At 52.1% G+C, this 14,975-nt stretch overlaps 1 protein-coding gene across 1 annotated transcript in view; it reads left to right on the top strand.

Moving 5' to 3' along the window:
* The window catches only part of MLF2 (myeloid leukemia factor 2), a 34,480-nt gene extending 20,641 nt beyond the window's left edge, over nt 1-13,839 (top strand). The window contains exons 6-9 of the mRNA XM_018553235.1: nt 8,183-8,314; nt 8,474-8,633; nt 9,499-9,662; nt 13,770-13,839. Coding sequence (XP_018408737.1) covers nt 8,183-8,314; nt 8,474-8,633; nt 9,499-9,659 — 453 coding nt within the window. The 3' untranslated portion in view covers nt 9,660-9,662; nt 13,770-13,839. The remainder of the gene's footprint in view (nt 1-8,182; nt 8,315-8,473; nt 8,634-9,498; nt 9,663-13,769) is intronic.
* Nucleotides 13,840-14,975: the final 1,136 nt, after the last annotated feature.

The following is a 14,975-nucleotide window of genomic DNA, read 5'->3' as shown; positions in this document are numbered from 1 at the left end:
AGCATTAATGAAGGTGACAAGAACGTGCAGAGCATTAATGAAGTTGACAAGATTGTGCTGAGCGTTATTGAACGTGACAAGAATGTGCAGAGCGTTAATGAAGGTGACACGAATGTGCAGAGCGTTAATGAAGGTGACAAGAATGTGCAGAACGTTAATGAAGGTGACCAGAATGTGCAGAGCATTAATGAATGTGCAGAGCGTTAATGAAGGTGACACGTATGTGCAGAGTGTTAATGAAGGTGACAAGAATGTGCCGAGCATTAATGAAGGTGACACGTATGTGCAGAGCGTTAATGAAGGTGACATGTATGTGCAGAGTGTTAATGAAGGTGACAAGAATGTGCAGAACGTTAATGAAGGTGACCAGAATGTGCAGAGCATTAATGAAGGTGACACGAATGTGCAGAGCGTTAATAAAGGTGACAATGTGCAGAGCGTTATTGAAGGGGACAAGAATGTGCAGAGCGTGAATGAAGGTGACAAGAATGAGCAGAGCGTTAATGAAGGGGACAAGAATGTGCAGAGCGTGAATGAAGGTGACAAGAATGAGCAGAGCGTTAATGAAGGGGACAAGAATGTGCAGAGCGTGAATGAAGGTGACAAGAATGAGCAGAGCGTTAATGAAGGGGACAAGAATGTGCAGAGCGTGAATGAAGGTGACAAGAATGAGCAGAGCGTTAATGAAGGGGACAAGAATGTGCAGAGCGTGAATGAAGGTGACAAGAATGAGCAGAGCGTTAATGAAGGGGACAAGAATGTGCAGAGCGTGAATGAAGGTGACAAGAATGAGCAGAGCGTTAATGAAGGGGACAAGAATGTGCAGAGCGTGAATGAAGGTGACAAGAATGAGCAGAGCGTTAATGAAGGGGACAAGAATGTGCAGAGCGTGAATGAAGGTGACAAGAATGAGCAGAGCGTTAATGAAGGGGACAAGAATGTGCAGAGCGTGAATGAAGGTGACAAGAATGAGCAGAGCGTTAATGAAGGGGACAAGAATGTGCAGAGCGTGAATGAAGGTGACAAGAATGAGCAGAGCGTTAATGAAGGGGACAAGAATGTGCAGAGCGTGAATGAAGGTGACAAGAATGAGCAGAGCGTTAATGAAGGGGACAAGAATGTGCAGAGCGTGAATGAAGGTGACAAGAATGAGCAGAGCGTTAATGAAGGGGACAAGAATGTGCAGAGCGTGAATGAAGGTGACAAGAATGAGCAGAGCGTTAATGAAGGGGACAAGAATGTGCAGAGCGTGAATGAAGGTGACAAGAATGAGCAGAGCGTTAATGAAGGGGACAAGAATGTGCAGAGCGTGAATGAAGGTGACAAGAATGAGCAGAGCGTTAATGAAGGGGACAAGAATGTGCAGAGCGTGAATGAAGGTGACAAGAATGAGCAGAGCGTTAATGAAGGGGACAAGAATGTGCAGAGCGTGAATGAAGGTGACAAGAATGAGCAGAGCGTTAATGAAGGGGACAAGAATGTGCAGAGCGTGAATGAAGGTGACAAGAATGAGCAGAGCGTTAATGAAGGGGACAAGAATGTGCAGAGCGTGAATGAAGGTGACAAGAATGAGCAGAGCGTTAATGAAGGGGACAAGAATGTGCAGAGCGTGAATGAAGGTGACAAGAATGAGCAGAGCGTTAATGAAGGGGACAAGAATGTGCAGAGCGTGAATGAAGGTGACAAGAATGAGCAGAGCGTTAATGAAGGGGACAAGAATGTGCAGAGCGTTAATGAAGGTGACAAGAATGTGCAGAGCTTTAATGAAGGCGACAAGAATGTGCAGAGCCTTAATGAAGGCGACAAGAATGTGTTAAGGTCTGGAACTCACTGCCACACTGCCACAAGCAGTGGTATCACCTGATAGTATTGAATCATTCAAAAAGCATTTAGATCCCTTCCTCAGAGACTGTAACATACAGGTACTCTTTAAAAACAACGTCGCACAGGGGCTCGTATATATACACGCACGCACAATCACACATAGGCATATACACAATGGGTTAAACTTGATGGGCCCGTGTCTTTATTCAACATCAAATACCATGTAACTATGTATATCGTTTGAATGCTGGTAATCTTCCACTTTCTCAAGCCATCCGTGTTCATCACTACGAGCAGCAGATCATCTACCAGTTGTAGACGCTGAAAGGAGTGCAGGGGACGTATCTGTATACTTTGCAAAACCGGTATCGGCGCATCCCTACCTTAAAGTGAAGGGAAAATGTCTCTGCCGGTTTGCTTGAGACGGATATGTCCACGTTTAAGTTGCATTCTAGGTGCATTTTCTGCCAGGTCTTTGAGACCAGATCATCTGCGCTGGATCAGTCCTGTGTCAGTGCTCCGGGGTCAGGGCCATCAGACGTAGTTGAAGGCTCAATTTCAACAAAGGTTCTTTACCCGAGTTTAGGGACGTAGCAGTAAGAAAGGAGCCACTATGTAGACTGATTGGTTTAAATAGTAAATAAAAGTAAATCACCGGCACACACTTTAAAAACCCTTCAAGTATTGATATGTTTATTCAATACCCAATGTCACATGCAGTCATACTGTGTCACTGACCATGGTGTCACTCGCTCTGATGATGGATCCCTGTGCGGACCCGAAACGTTAGCACCGTATGACAGCATGTGACATTGGGTATTGAATAAACATATCAATACATTAAAAACCCTTCAAGTGTGTGCCGGTGATTTACGTTTATTTACTATTAGTGGTCACCTGGGCACCACATACACCTTGTGGTTTTGAGACCGTGGCAGTGCGATTTGGACTTTTGTTGATTGGTTTAAATGGCAATCCCCACCACTGGTATAGAATGTGAGCTGTAGCAAGGTTGTAGTGATGTCCTTATGCTGCTTTCTTTGCAGTAAGGCCACTGGGGCAATGTCACTGTAAAGCTGAATTCTGGTACCTTCCTATATGAAGTCCAGAGTCACCTAAACGTTTCTAAGCAGATCCACTTTTATGTGAAAGTTTGAGGAGTATCGCACTGTCTAGTGGAGGGTCCCCAGCCGGTGGATTGGATCATCCGTTCCCCTGGTATTGGATGGCCAGTGGTATTGGTTATCTTTTTATATAGTCCTGATCCCTCTGCATGAGATTCCCAAGCATTGCGGTCTTTATAGCGAGGGCATAAGGTTGTGGAGAGAGTTTGGGGGAGAAGGAAAGGCTTTAAAGGAGAACAATGGGGTCAGGGCTTTTCCCCATAGTTCTCCTTAGGGTAACGGGAGGACACAAACTAGCGTCCTCCTGTCACCCTAGGCTCAGTATACCGCGAGCAACAGCTCGCGGTATACTGAGGCGCCGCAGCCGGAGCGGATCCCGACATCGATGTCGAGATCCGCCCAGCTGCGTGAGTGACAGCTGGCTCTGCCTATCTAGAGGCAGAGCCAGCTGTACCCTCCCCCGTCCGTTCCACCAGTCAGCGCTGGAGGAGGGGGGAATCCAGCCCCTCCCCTGTCACGGCAGAGAGCCGTGACAGGATCGAGACGGGGGCGTACGCCGGTATGTGTTCGCTCACCTCCCAATCTACTGAGCCGACCTCAGACAGTCTCATTGTCACAGGTCGGCTAGAACTATGAGGTGAGTGAAAAGCACTCCCCTCATAGTTCTCCTTTTAACATTCCCATCCTCCGCCATCTTGGATCCCACGGCTGCTGGTGAGAAAAAAAGTATTTTCCTTACAGGCATTGCTGCACTCTGCTGGATGATTGGCATTTGCCCCGTCATAAGGGAAGTATGCCCTCGGGGGCTGACACATGCCCCCCATGATGGATTGATTTGCGCAGTCATCTGTGGAGTGCTTTAGCGATACATCTGAGTCATTGGGCCTCATACGTGGAATCCCCAGATATTATTGTCACATGCTGGAATTGGCTTTTGAAATGACATTAATAATGAACTTTATCGATTTAGGTTTGCATACACTGGCTGTATTAAAAAATATATTTAAAGTCTTAAATTGTGTCTTTTATATGGTTCCCCTGTTATCCCCGACACAGCAGGCTTGGAGAGAGGGGAGAATGTGGGTATAAGACTGGAAATGTTGCAGACAGGCAGAGAGAGCAGAGTGATGAACACAAGAAGGTGATTCTCCTTCATTGTCCAGTTAGCAGAGACGGGGCAGGTCAGTGACCGAGGTGTGCTGATTAACAGCAGTTGAAAAAAGTGAAATCAGCAACCTGGCTGTGCTGCATGGCAGGCGTTTGTGAATCATAACACTGACTGAACAGTATTGTACATATTTTGGCATGTAAAACATCACATGTGTATTTTAACTGCGTATTTAGCTTGGATGTGAGAAAGAAACACACTCACTCATTCTCTCACTCACTCACTCTCCCACACGCTCGCTCTCCCACACGCTCACGCTCCCACACGCTCACTCGCCCACACGCCCACTCTCCCACACGCTCGCTCTCCCACACGCTCACGCTCCCACACGCTCACTCGCCCACACGCCCACTCTCCCACACGCTCGCTCTCCCACACGCTCACGCTCCCACACGCTCACTCGCCCACACGCCCACTCTCCCACACGCTCGCTCTCCCACACGCTCACGCTCCCACACGCTCACTCGCCCACACGCCCACTCTCCCACACGCTCGCTCTCCCACACGCTCACGCTCCCACACGCTCACTCGCCCACACGCCCACTCTCCCACACGCTCGCTCTCCCACACGCTCACGCTCCCACACGCTCACTCGCCCACACGCCCACTCTCCCACACGCTCGCTCTCCCACACGCTCACGCTCCCACACGCTCACTCGCCCACACGCCCACTCTCCCACACGCTCGCTCTCCCACACGCTCACGCTCCCACACGCTCACTCGCCCACACGCCCACTCTCCCACACGCTCGCTCTCCCACACGCTCACGCTCCCACACGCTCACTCGCCCACACGCCCACTCTCCCACACGCTCGCTCTCCCACACGCTCACGCTCCCACACGCTCACTCGCCCACACGCCCACTCTCCCACACGCTCGCTCTCCCACACGCTCACGCTCCCACACGCTCACTCGCCCACACGCCCACTCTCCCACACGCTCGCTCTCCCACACGCTCACGCTCCCACACGCTCACTCGCCCACACGCCCACTCTCCCACACGCTCGCTCTCCCACACGCTCACGCTCCCACACGCTCACTCGCCCACACGCCCACTCTCCCACACGCTCGCTCTCCCACACGCTCACGCTCCCACACGCTCACTCGCCCACACGCCCACTCTCCCACACGCTCGCTCTCCCACACGCTCACGCTCCCACACGCTCACTCGCCCACACGCCCACTCTCCCACACGCTCGCTCTCCCACACGCTCACGCTCCCACACGCTCACTCGCCCACACGCCCACTCTCCCACACGCTCGCTCTCCCACACGCTCACGCTCCCACACGCTCACTCGCCCACACGCCCACTCTCCCACACGCTCGCTCTCCCACACGCTCACGCTCCCACACGCTCACTCGCCCACACGCCCACTCTCCCACACGCTCGCTCTCCCACACGCTCACGCTCCCACACGCTCACTCGCCCACACGCCCACTCTCCCACACGCTCGCTCTCCCACACGCTCACGCTCCCACACGCTCACTCGCCCACACGCCCACTCTCCCACACGCTCGCTCTCCCACACGCTCACGCTCCCACACGCTCACTCGCCCACACGCCCACTCTCCCACACGCTCGCTCTCCCACACGCTCACGCTCCCACACGCTCACTCGCCCACACGCCCACTCTCCCACACGCTCGCTCTCCCACACGCTCACGCTCCCACACGCTCACTCGCCCACACGCCCACTCTCCCACACGCTCGCTCTCCCACACGCTCACGCTCCCACACGCTCACTCGCCCACACGCCCACTCTCCCACACGCTCGCTCTCCCACACGCTCACGCTCCCACACGCTCACTCGCCCACACGCCCACTCTCCCACACGCTCGCTCTCCCACACGCTCACGCTCCCACACGCTCACTCGCCCACACGCCCACTCTCCCACACGCTCGCTCTCCCACACGCTCACGCTCCCACACGCTCACTCGCCCACACGCCCACTCTCCCACACGCTCGCTCTCCCACACGCTCACGCTCCCACACGCTCACTCGCCCACACGCCCACTCTCCCACACGCTCGCTCTCCCACACGCTCACGCTCCCACACGCTCACTCGCCCACACGCCCACTCTCCCACACGCTCGCTCTCCCACACGCTCACGCTCCCACACGCTCACTCGCCCACACGCCCACTCTCCCACACGCTCGCTCTCCCACACGCTCACGCTCCCACACGCTCACTCGCCCACACGCCCACTCTCCCACACGCTCGCTCTCCCACACGCTCACGCTCCCACACGCTCACTCGCCCACACGCCCACTCTCCCACACGCTCGCTCTCCCACACGCTCACGCTCCCACACGCTCACTCGCCCACACGCCCACTCTCCCACACGCTCGCTCTCCCACACGCTCACGCTCCCACACGCTCACTCGCCCACACGCCCACTCTCCCACACGCTCGCTCTCCCACACGCTCACGCTCCCACACGCTCACTCGCCCACACGCCCACTCTCCCACACGCTCGCTCTCCCACACGCTCACGCTCCCACACGCTCACTCGCCCACACGCCCACTCTCCCACACGCTCGCTCTCCCACACGCTCACGCTCCCACACGCTCACTCGCCCACACGCCCACTCTCCCACACGCTCGCTCTCCCACACGCTCACGCTCCCACACGCTCACTCGCCCACACGCCCACTCTCCCACACGCTCGCTCTCCCACACGCTCACGCTCCCACACGCTCACTCGCCCACACGCCCACTCTCCCACACGCTCGCTCTCCCACACGCTCACGCTCCCACACGCTCACTCGCCCACACGCCCACTCTCCCACACGCTCGCTCTCCCACACGCTCACGCTCCCACACGCTCACTCGCCCACACGCCCACTCTCCCACACGCTCGCTCTCCCACACGCTCACGCTCCCACACGCTCACTCGCCCACACGCCCACTCTCCCACACGCTCGCTCTCCCACACGCTCACGCTCCCACACGCTCACTCGCCCACACGCCCACTCTCCCACACGCTCGCTCTCCCACACGCTCACGCTCCCACACGCTCACTCGCCCACACGCCCACTCTCCCACACGCTCGCTCTCCCACACGCTCACGCTCCCACACGCTCACTCGCCCACACGCCCACTCTCCCACACGCTCGCTCTCCCACACGCTCACGCTCCCACACGCTCACTCGCCCACACGCCCACTCTCCCACACGCTCGCTCTCCCACACGCTCACGCTCCCACACGCTCACTCGCCCACACGCCCACTCTCCCACACGCTCGCTCTCCCACACGCTCACGCTCCCACACGCTCACTCGCCCACACGCCCACTCTCCCACACGCTCGCTCTCCCACACGCTCACGCTCCCACACGCTCACTCGCCCACACGCCCACTCTCCCACACGCTCGCTCTCCCACACGCTCACGCTCCCACACGCTCACTCGCCCACACGCCCACTCTCCCACACGCTCGCTCTCCCACACGCTCACGCTCCCACACGCTCACTCGCCCACACGCCCACTCTCCCACACGCTCGCTCTCCCACACGCTCACGCTCCCACACGCTCACTCGCCCACACGCCCACTCTCCCACACGCTCTCTCTCTCTCTCACAGACTCTCTCTCTCACCCACACACTCTCTCTTTCTCTGTCTCTCACTCACTCTCTCACCCACACACTCTCTTTCTCTCTCTCACCCCCCCTCTCTCTCTCTCTCTCTCTCACCCTCACTCTCTCACCCTCACTCTCTCTCACCCACACACTCTCTTTCTCTCTCTCACCCTCTCTCTCACCCTCTCTCTCACCCTCTCTCTCTCACCCTCTCTCTCTCACCCTCTCTCTCTCACCCTCTCACCCACACCTTTTCTCTCTCACACACACTCTCTGTCTCCCTCTCTCTCACACACACACACACAGACTCACTCTCTCTCTCTCTGTCTCCCTCTCTCTCTCTCACACACACACAGACTCACTCTCTCTCTCTGTCTCCCTCTCTCTCTCTCTCTCTCTTTTACTTGGAGCCTTGATTAATCAGTCCTTCTGATACTCGATCTGTAAATATATTGATCAGTGTGGTGGTGTTGTTGTTTCTCTGACAGGAGCAGATTTCCAATGGGTCAAACTGTCAGACGTTCTCTTCTTCCACGATCATATCCTACTCCAATATGTTGGGCAGTGGTGCCCCTAAAGTATATCAGGAGACGTCGCAGACCTGCACCGCTCCTGGGGGGGTGAGTAATGCCTTGAACCTGTAACGCTAAGCGTCAATCAAGCTGGCTACTTCCTACAGCAATTCGCTTTCTCTGATCGGACTTCGGTAAACAGAAATCTGTTTGGATGCAACGGGTTGCGGGTTGTGTAAGCTGACCTTCTTCTTTTATGTCTCCTAGATTTGCGAGACAAGACGCACAATGCGGGATTCAGATAGCGGGATGGAACAGATGAGCATCGGTCATCATATTGGAGAGCGGGCACATATCATGCAGCGCTCTCACAACCATCGCACAGGAGACCGTGAGGACCGGCAGGAGTATATTAACATGGATGAAAGTAAGCTGTTTGCTTAGGTGGATCTAATGAGGAAAACTTTAAACCTAATTGGCTGCCCCTTTTAACTTGGCTCACACTACTGAGCCGGATAATAGGTGAAGAAGACATAAACTGCAAAACAGCAGGCAGGTTATGAGCGGTAAAGTGAAAAGAGACGGACCTCTAAGCTGCGGTGCTCTGACATGTCTTAAAGCGAAGGTGGCATGCATTGAGGTGCCAATGTTGGCACAGTCTTCAGCAAAAGTTAATAGAAACTGATGTCAGCATGAGACTTAAGATGATATCACATGGCGTGATTTGCAAGCAGAGTACTGCATGACTTGCTTTTTCCAGGTTGGCATTTAAGAAGACTGCCTATGCAGGGCAAGGTGACCAATATTGGCTTACAGCATCCCCCCCCCCACACACATACACACACAAACACAGACAACAGAACTTACCCAGGGTTCACTCCTGCCAAGGAGAGTTGACCAAGGAGTGTGTGACAGGGAGAGTATTACCTTACTGTGTGATAGGCAGTGTGCCTTCATTATTATCTATGGGCAGGTGACCTTATCGCTTTTTCTTAAAGGAGAATTATGGGGTCAGTGCCTTCCCCCATAGTTCTCCTAAGGGTAACGGGAGGACACGAACTAGCGTCCTCCCGTCACCCAAAGCTCAGTATACCGCGAGCTGAGATACTGAGACGCCGCAGCCAGAACGGATCCCGACAATTCTGTCTGGATCCGCCCAGCTGCGTGAGTATTAATGCAGTTAGGTCCGCCTTTAATTTGACCTTGATTTATAAAATGTTACATTGTATGACATAGGTGCTCAATGAAAGTCTCGCCTAATGGGGGTCTCTTTTGTTCAATGTATAATTTAGATGATGCTGTTGATTTTAATGAAGAATGGCACAGGGGGACCTCGCGTTACCGGAATCAGAGGGGTTTGCAATATAGAAGGAGACCAGCCCCAGAGGAGAGACTCGCCATCCAGGGACCTGAAGACAGCACAGCCCGCCCATCCCGCCGATACGACTGGTGATAGGTGAGCAGAAATGAGACATTCTCTAGTTCCTTAGTATTGGAGCTTGTTTGGAACGAACCTACTGTACATGATTGTTTCTGAATGGACAAAGTGGCAGCGTCTCTTTAAGCAGCTCCCTGAAAACGTACAATTTTGGCTTCAGTTCCTCCTAAAAAATAGCCGTGCACTTCGTGTGCCTAGGTACACCTGTGCCTTCAGGCTGCGTTATGAGATCATTTTAGGCACCGCTGCCTCTGACTACTAGTCTCAGGACATTTGGAGTGGGATTTGGTGATGTAAGTACTCTCTGTTCTCCTTGCTGGAGCGAAAGCTGCACCTGAGGATCTACAGTGCAAGGATCTCCCTCCTTTATTCTTTCTGTGGATCTGTGCTATGGATGCACCAATACCGGTTTTTCAGTATCGAGTACTGATATTTATATTTCGGCACTCACAGATACCGCTACTTCCGTTAGCATGGAGCCGGCTTCCCAGGCAATCACAAAACCAAGCGGCATGTAATTACCCACTGCCCAGCTTCTTGATTGCCCGGGAAGCCGGCTCCATGCTGTCCCGGCCAATCAGCATTGAGCCGGCCAAACAGCATGGAGCCGGCTTCCCGGCCAATCTGGAAGCCGGGCTTGCACTCACAGATACCGCTACTTCCGTTAGCATGGAGCCGGCTTCCCAGGCAATCACAAAACCAAGCGGCATGTAATTACCCACTGCCCAGCTTCTTGATTGCCCGGGAAGCCGGCTCCATGCTGTCCCGGCCAATCAGCATTGAGCCGGCCAAACAGCATGGAGCCGGCTTCCCGGCCAATCTGGAAGCCAGGCTGTAAGTCATTACGCACAGCCTGGCTTCCTGATTGGCCGGTGAGCCGGCTCCATGTTCCCTCTGGGCAGTGCCGGTCAGAGGAAATCTCCCTCTGACAGGAAGTTCCGGAATTGGGGGTAAGTATCGGAGCATTTGGGTGAGTACAAGTACTCACCCGAATACCCAGTGTCTGCACCAATAGTAGTATCGGAGCATCCCTTATCTGTGCTCCCTCTCTATCTCCTGCTGCTTCTCTATCTCAGATCACCAGTCATGAGGTTCTGCCATGAGGAAGCAAACACTTGCTCCTCTATCAAGATGGCCACTTCAACACATACATAGTGCCGAACAAGGCATAGTAAGTCAGTAATGGGGAAAGCTGCAGGGAGACCACGGGCAATACTGGTGACTAACCCAATGCACTCTGCTTGCCTTTTTTTTGGGCCACAACTTTTACAATAGGTCCTTTTAAACAAAGTCATTACATGGAAGCTGTCACCACGTCATTTGGAATATGGCAGCAGCCTCTGACCATTGCTTGTAATTGGCACGTCTAACAGTTTTTTGCGCTGTGCAGTAGTCTTTTGTGGCAGTCACAGGTAAAGCCTCGGCTCCCCCCTGTAATATAACAGTACCATTATAATATGATGGCTCTCTCTAGTGATATGACACGTTATGGTAACATGTCAGCAGTAAAGGTGTGTTTCATGTGTGGTTGCAGGTGCAAACACTGTGGGCTGGGTTGGGTCAAGTTATAGTTAATACTAGGGATGCACAGATACCTATACTAGTATCGATATCGGTGCCGAGTATTTGGATGAGTACTCGTACTCGCTCCAATGCCTAGCACAAGTACTTCCTGTATCAGGAAGCCGGGCAGCACGTCATTACACGCTGCCCGGTTTCCTGATTAGCCGGGAAGCGGCTCTATGCTCTCTCGTCACTTGTGATGAGAGAGCATGGAGCCTACTCATGGAAGCCGGGCGCCGTGTAATGATGCGGCACCCTGCTTCCTGATTGCCCGGGAAGCAGGTTCGATGCTCCCTTGTCATGAGATGATGGAGCATGAAGCTGGCTTCCCGGCCAATCAGAAAGCCAGGCGCTGCCGGCGCCCGGCTTCCTGATTGGCCAGCTTCCCGACCAATCGGGAAGCCGGGCAGCGTGTAATTACATTCTGATTGGCCGGGAAGCTGGCTTCATGCTCCCTCGTCATCTCATGATGAGGGAGCATGGAGCCGGCCTCCCGGCCAATCAGGAAGCAGGGCGTCGCGTCATTACACGGCGCCTGGCTTCCTGATTGGCCGGCCAGACGGCTCCAGCTGGGTACCGGAGGAAGGCCGTGTTCTGGCTGGAGAGGCCACGGGGGTGACAGGCTGCACATACCAAGGTAAGAGGGGACAGACTTTCTTGTTAATCGGGAAGCCGGGTGGCCAGTCTTTACACTCCACCTGGCTTCCTGAATGGGTAATTGGTATCGGCGAATACCGGAAAAAAATTATCGGTACTCGTACTCGGTACCAAAATACCGCTATCGGTGCATCCCTAGTTAATACCATCTGTGATTCCAGAAATCTTCAGCTCTGATCATTTTTAGTGAGCCTATTGTAGTTGGCCGGACAATGATTGCAGTACGTAGCAGCCGCCCATCGGTGGAGCTGTGTGGTTTTTCAGTCTATTCTCACCAGCAGCTGCTTTGGTAGCGTCAGCATACGGAAAAGACAGTTGGGCTCATTTATAACCAGCCATTGCAGTCATCCAGGTTCCAGCTGTTACACTTTCTGACTGTGGCTAAAGAAATCATATCACACATCTGATTGCTGAACGTGGCACCGCGCTTCTTCCTTTTCATCAGGTTATTGTAAATGAGGCTTGTTATAACCGAGCAATCTGTCTCATCAGTGTTTTTATTAATGTAATTTACACTGACTAACCGGTCGCAGAGACATCACTGAGAATGGAGTCTATCCATTCACCACAATCTGGTGACATCACTGAGATATCTGCCATATAATCAAAACCCTCGAGGATACAAGGGGAGCATGGCAAGTCAGTTCTTGAACTGTATTTCTAAATAGTAGGTGTCCCTGGCAGCTGCCAGGTCAATCCCACTCCGAGGTCGGGAGGTACTGCAAACTAGGGATGCACCGATAACATATTTTTTTCAGACCAAGTACTAGTACCGAGACTTTTCCTCAAGTACCAATACCAATTACCGATGCCTTTTTTAGTGTCATGGGACAGTTTTTAAAAACAATACAGACTAATGATTTTAGCACAGTGGTGCAGCAGCTGCGACTGCTGCAACCCTGGTAGTTCTGTCCCTGCTCCAAGCTGTAGAGGGACTACAAATCTCAACATTACATTATATAGTAATGGAGAATACCACCAGCTATAGAGGACTACAAATCTCGGCAATACATTATACAGCAATGCAGAATGGCACCGGCTAAAGAGGACTACAAATCCCAGCTATACATTATACAGCAACGCAGAATGGCACCAGCTATAGAGGAGCGCAAATCTCAGCAATACATTATACAGTAACGCAGAATGGCACCAGCTATAGAGGACCACAAATCTTGGCAATACATTATACAGCAATGCAGAATACCACCAGCTATAGAATGCTACAAATCTCAGCAATACATTATACAGCAATGCAGAATAAAGCACAGGACAGAAACAGCAGGATAACATAGCTGTGGCGTTCAGGTGCAGTTTTGCTGCACCATACTTGCATAGAGCACTCTGTGCTGCCGCTCTACTGTGGGGTACCGGCCTGATGTCTCAGGAGGGGAAGAGGTGCGGAGGGTCTCAGGAGGCGGAGGGTCTCAGGAGGGGGAGAAGTGTAAACAGACGCTGCATAGTTCCCAAGAAGGCTGCCACATGGTCCCCAGCAGGCACTGGACCTAAGGCAGCCACTTAATTTGCATCAATAAAGCGGCGGTATTGGTTTTAGATATCGGCATTAGTACGAAGACTCGTGCAAATGCTCGGTATTGGTGTCGGTGCATCACTACTGCAAACACATGGGCTGCAAGTCACTACTGCAAGTAAATGGGCTGGTGAGACAGTTGTTCTGAGGATGATGGGTACGGAAAGATCTAACTCTTTTGGAGGTCCTGTTATCCAATCATCTAATGAAGAATCCCTCTCTCCGTTTTCTGTGCTATAGTTTATAATAAACAATCACATTACTTTATTAATGGTTTGTCAGGTCATAGTGTCTGTTACCGCTGTATATCTCACAGTCCTACCGGGGTTGCCCTTTAACATGACTTGTAACCCGTCCTCTCTTGCTCTCTCTTTCAGCCGATACATGCACAAACGGGACAATTGAAAAACCTAACCGTTCCGCATATTCCCGAAGGGACCACTTCTTCCTCACACCGCTCCATCATCTCCCTGACGACTCTTGTTACCCCTTCCCTTCCTCGCTCCCTGTTTTTTTTCTCCTGGGTTCTCCACGTCTGCACTTTTTTTTTTTTTTTTTAATTTGCTGTTTCCTGAAAAGCATTCAACATAACCGGGAGCTTCTGTAAGGGAGGGGATGGGAGGTTCTGTGGGGGCGTATAAATGGGAAAAGATTTGTATGGGAAGACGAGGGAGGTAGAGGGAAAAAAAGTCAGGAAAGGTGGGGGGTGAGGGAGGGGGGAGGGGTTAATATTTAAGTTAAGTAGTTTTCAATGTACATAGGCAGAGTTTCTGTGGCAGTGGAGTAGAGATGTTCCAGCTGAAGTGACTGGAAGATAATCTTGCGTTCCGTAGATGGGAGATTTTAAAGTTTAAAAGATTATCTGTTACTGTTAATAGATCACCCAAGATGAGCCTGGGTGCTGTTACAGGGAAGCCATCGGGTATGTAGGTCGGGAGGGAGAAAATATTCTGTGAAAGGATGTTTTGTGGGCAGGCATATAAACAGAACTATGCTGTACCTAGTAGGAGTTGTAGTATATTTTTTTTTCTTTTCTTTTTTTTTTTTTTTTTTTTTTTTTTTTTTCTTTTTTTGGTTTCACAATGTTTAATATTACAATTGTAAAACTTAATAAAGGAGAATGTGTTCTGTTCTTTGTCTTGTTATATCTTATTTTATTACATCATTGGGTAGCCAAAAAGAAAAGTGTATGTACAGCCAAAACCTGTTTCCTCTTCCATTCATTGATATTAGGATCTTGAATGATGGATCACTTGCAGGAATAGGACACTAGGTAGAAACACAAGGACAGACTAGGGGCAGCCCCCACCGGTGGGCAAACACCCCATTTACAACAAGCAGTTCGGATTTCCCCAATCAACTTTTCAGAACAGCTATGTGAGAGAGGATGTGGGAGAGTGTCTGCCTGTAGAAAGATTGGCTCCTTCTACAGGCAGACACTTTAAAAAAAACCCTCAGTTCTGTTTGTGTTTCCTATAACAGGACGAGCAGCACACATTTTATTATTTTTCATTGGTGATTGGATGGCCGCGTGGTCAACAGTCTGCCCTGGTGGTACAGGTCTGGGTCCCTAGGTGTGGATT

The sequence above is a fragment of the Nanorana parkeri genome, unplaced genomic scaffold (genome assembly GCF_000935625.1).
Source record: "Nanorana parkeri isolate BGI_ZX_2015 unplaced genomic scaffold, ASM93562v1 scaffold113, whole genome shotgun sequence".
Taxonomy (NCBI): domain Eukaryota; kingdom Metazoa; phylum Chordata; class Amphibia; order Anura; family Dicroglossidae; genus Nanorana; species Nanorana parkeri.
The sequence above is the reverse complement of the archived record's forward strand: the minus strand, read 5'-3'. Positions and strand labels throughout refer to the sequence as shown.